The sequence below is a fragment of the Eimeria acervulina genome, genomic scaffold (genome assembly GCF_000499425.1).
Source record: "Eimeria acervulina Houghton genomic scaffold, Eah_scaff323, whole genome shotgun sequence".
Classification (NCBI taxonomy): Eukaryota; Apicomplexa; class Conoidasida; order Eucoccidiorida; family Eimeriidae; genus Eimeria; species Eimeria acervulina.
Window position 1 is genome coordinate 26811 of NW_013549883.1, and position 3832 is coordinate 30642.

Below are 3832 nucleotides of genomic sequence, written 5' to 3' on the forward strand. Positions count from 1 at the left end.
GATAGATATGAACGCGCACTGCCGCAGTATACAACTGCCTATTGTTTTGTATATATATATATATATATATATATATGTATATATATATATACATATATATTCTGTTTACTTCAGGTGTCTATACCCTATACACCTAGGTTTGCAAGCGTATGATCGTTTCCTATTCTGCTATTCTTGTTTTATATAGAAAATGAAATAAAATAAAATATGCAGCAACGGCCCTAAACCCTAAACCCTAAACCCTAAACCCTAAACCCTAAACCCTAGAAACCCGTGGAGAATTAAAAGAATTAAACGAACAGGAGTTTGTTGTCTCCTTTGTTATTGAGAAGCAACGCTGCGAAGGAAAATATAAATAAATGATAAGCCCCAAACGAATCTTCTTTCTATCCCCATTGAGGTGTACGTACACCTGAGTGCAAACTACAAAAGCGCTGCGGCCCTTCTTCTTAATTCGTCAGTACAAAGACAAATTAAAAGAAGAAAGATATCTATTTACACCTACACCACATACACATAGTATACAAACACACAAGTACATATACACCTATATATATACATATATGTATATGTATATATATATTTATATATATATATACATATATATATATACATATATATGTTAATATATATATATTTGCTTGTTTATGTATACATGTATCTATTGCTATATAGATGTATATAGAACAAGAATACCTGCATGCATAATACATATTTTACTCTGTCTATAACACGTAAATAAGCACTATACATATAAACATGCATAATATATATACACATTATATATACATATATATATACAAGTATTCAATAGGTATGTATGGCTGAGCTGTACAGACAGAAAGAAGAACATCCTTTCTGCATGCAAATAGAAAGCAAATAGTTTTTCTACTTCTTTCCCTTTGCATGCACTTCAGCTAATCCTCTTATTGTGTCCATTCTGTAGCTTGCTTGTATCGAGAGAAAATGATTACTAGGGTTTAGGGTTTAGGGGTTTAGTAGGGTTTTTTATTAGGGTTTGGTGGCATCAGAGAAGCAACCCCACCAATAAACACCCCCCGTACACCTAACCCCTTCGCTTCTTCCTCTACTCCTCAGAATGCTTCTCCTCTACTTCAGCTGGGGCTGCAGCAGGTGGTATTGTTGATGACGAAGTTGGGATCCTTAACGAGTGAGAGTGTGGTGCAGACAGCGGCGGCTCTGCTGCTGCTTTGTTCTCCTCTAGTGCTGGAAGAGGAGGTAGAGTTGTTGTCTCTGTCTCTTTTGCTACCTCTCTCTCTCTCTCCTTTTCTTCTTCTAATTTATCTTTTTCTTCTTTCAAAAGCACCAGAGAAGGAGACGCTGTTGTTGTTGTTGTTGTTGTTGTTATCCTCTCACTGTCTCTCTCTTCTCTCTCGGGTTCAAACTCTCTCTCCTTTAGTATAGGAAACACAGTTGTTGTTGTCGTTCCTTTGCCTTCTGTTTTTTCTGCATTTCTTATTGCTATTTCTTCTACAAGTAGTGGTAGGAAGAAGTCGCGAAATATTTGAGGGGCTATTAGATCTTCATCTACTTCTTCTGTCTCCTCAATTGCTCCTCCATCGAAGTGCTGTTGAGGTATTTCTTCTTCACTAGCAGCTTCCTGTCCTTGCACAAATCTTAACTCTCTTGGAATGCTGCTTTCGCTGCTGATGTTGCTGTTGCTGTCGTTGATGTTTGTGTTGCTGTTGCTGTTGCTGTTGCTGTTGCGGTTTTGCTTCTTCTGAAGATGTGCAAGATAACGGAAGCCACCTGAATAGTATGGGTAGAGGCTGCTGTACGGATAATAATAACTGCTGCCCCAACCACTACCCAGACCTAAAGTACTATATCCATAGAGAAGAGGAGAGTAATAGCCTGAATAATACGGGTAGCCCCAGCCATAGCCCCCATAGCGTCCTCTACCCCAACGGCCTCCTCCCCATCCATAGTATTGAGCATTTGCCTCTTCTATAACGCTGAAGTCATTACTACGAGAAAGGAAGAAAACAACTAACGAGCTCAACAGAGAAAAGAAAAGAAAACGCAAGAAAATACGCAGACGCAACATCTTCTCCAAGATCAAAGAAGTAAAAAAAAAGAAGATATACAGATAATACAATATATTATAACAATAAATACAACTTTATAATATATACAACACACACACACACAAATAAACAACAGGGGTTTGTATGAATTAATAATACCTAAGAACACACACAAAGAACCGGCAGAGAAAACAAACAAAGAAACACAAATCAACAACAAATACCTGCAATACAAATACCCAACAATGAATTAGACAGGATAAGAGAATATAAAATAATATGAACATAGAGAAGAAAAGCAATAAAACCTATGCTTTTCACAAGCTAGCCTATGGGGGCGGGAGTTACTGCCTTCGCTGCGGAGCTTATAAGAGGAAGCATTGCTTTTAAGGTAAATATATGGATATTTTAAAGTTTTTTCCGCTTATTCTGGCTTTTACTATCTCATTAATATTATTGAACAATTTAAATAAACTTTTCCCCGCAAAAAATCTACAAAAAAAACCGTGTGCTGGTACCGACCCTATCAGAAACATTGACCCAGATCACGGACCACTATTCAGGTTCAAACATTTGTTGTGAATATTTTCAAAAAAAACGCAAAAAATTAAATTTAATTGGATTATGCAATAACAGCATTTATATTTATGCGGCTAATTTTCATTTTTAAATGTTATTAATGCTGCTTTCTTCCGCTTTGTGTATGCAAGAGCAGCACACACAAAGGAACCCTGCGACCTCGATAGATCAGCAACACTGTGTGAACTGCAATTGTCCTTTGTTTTTCTTTAAAAAAATGTTTTAATATATATTTAAATAAACGTAAATCCTCTAAAATTAATTGAAATTCTTTCTTTCATCTGTTTCGATGGTTTTTACTAGAAATAGCAAAACAAATGCAGCATGAGGTCACGTCGATGTTTCTTGCAAAAGAAGCAGCAAAAAGGAGAGGGAGAAACACCAGAATAAATATTTTCTTCATGTTTTTCAAGATAAATTTAAATAAAAAACAAATATATTTAATAAAAACAAAATAATCCAAAAAGTTTTCATCATAGTACTTTGTATAACGCGGCGCAACAGGGGCCTCGGCTGGTGGTCCACTGGTCAATGATTTAATAAATTAAATTTTTCAGTGTATTACACATGTCTATATATTTTATATGTCTATATATATATACTTATAAAAGAAAATATAAATTGTATATACAGGCGCTTTAAAATTAAAAAAATATTTGTTCAAATTTCGATCCCTCATCACCACAAGGATAATAAAAACCGTTTAATTACTGTCCTTCTGTTCAATGCGTGCATCTACTATGCCTATTATATGTATACATATATATATATATATATGTATATGTATGTGTATATATATGCGCACACAGACACACAGACCTATACACATATACACATACACAAATATGTATACACTTGGATCTCCGAGGCAGTACTACATATATAATGATGATGATGAACAAACCCTAAATCCTAAACCCTAAACCCTAAACCCTCTTCCCTCATGAGGGTTTAGAGGCTTCTTCGCGTTTGTTTCTGCTTTCCTCTGCTGCTCAACACAACTCCTTGTTGGTGCTGGAGAGTCGCGAGCTTCACTAATGCTGCTAGCCCTAGAGAAGCAGCTCCCTAAACCCTAAACCCTAATCCCTAAACCCTAAACCCTAACCCTAAGCCCTAAGTACTAAACTGTATACCCCTGTTGGAGAACAACAGAACAGCACTTATATCCAAACAGATACAGAACACGCAAACAAAAGCTAGAAACC

The 3832-nt window shown here is 36.0% G+C and overlaps 1 protein-coding gene across 1 annotated transcript; it reads right to left on the reverse strand.

The window, feature by feature from the left end:
• Positions 1–1087: 1087 nt before the first annotated feature.
• Positions 1088–2068, reverse strand: EAH_00032920 (hypothetical protein; the record flags this gene model as incomplete). The annotated part of the gene is made up of 1 exon (XM_013395941.1): positions 1088–2068. The coding sequence occupies one exon, from the start codon at positions 2066–2068 to the stop codon at positions 1088–1090; it is 981 nt and encodes a 326-aa protein (XP_013251395.1).
• Positions 2069–3832: the final 1764 nt, after the last annotated feature.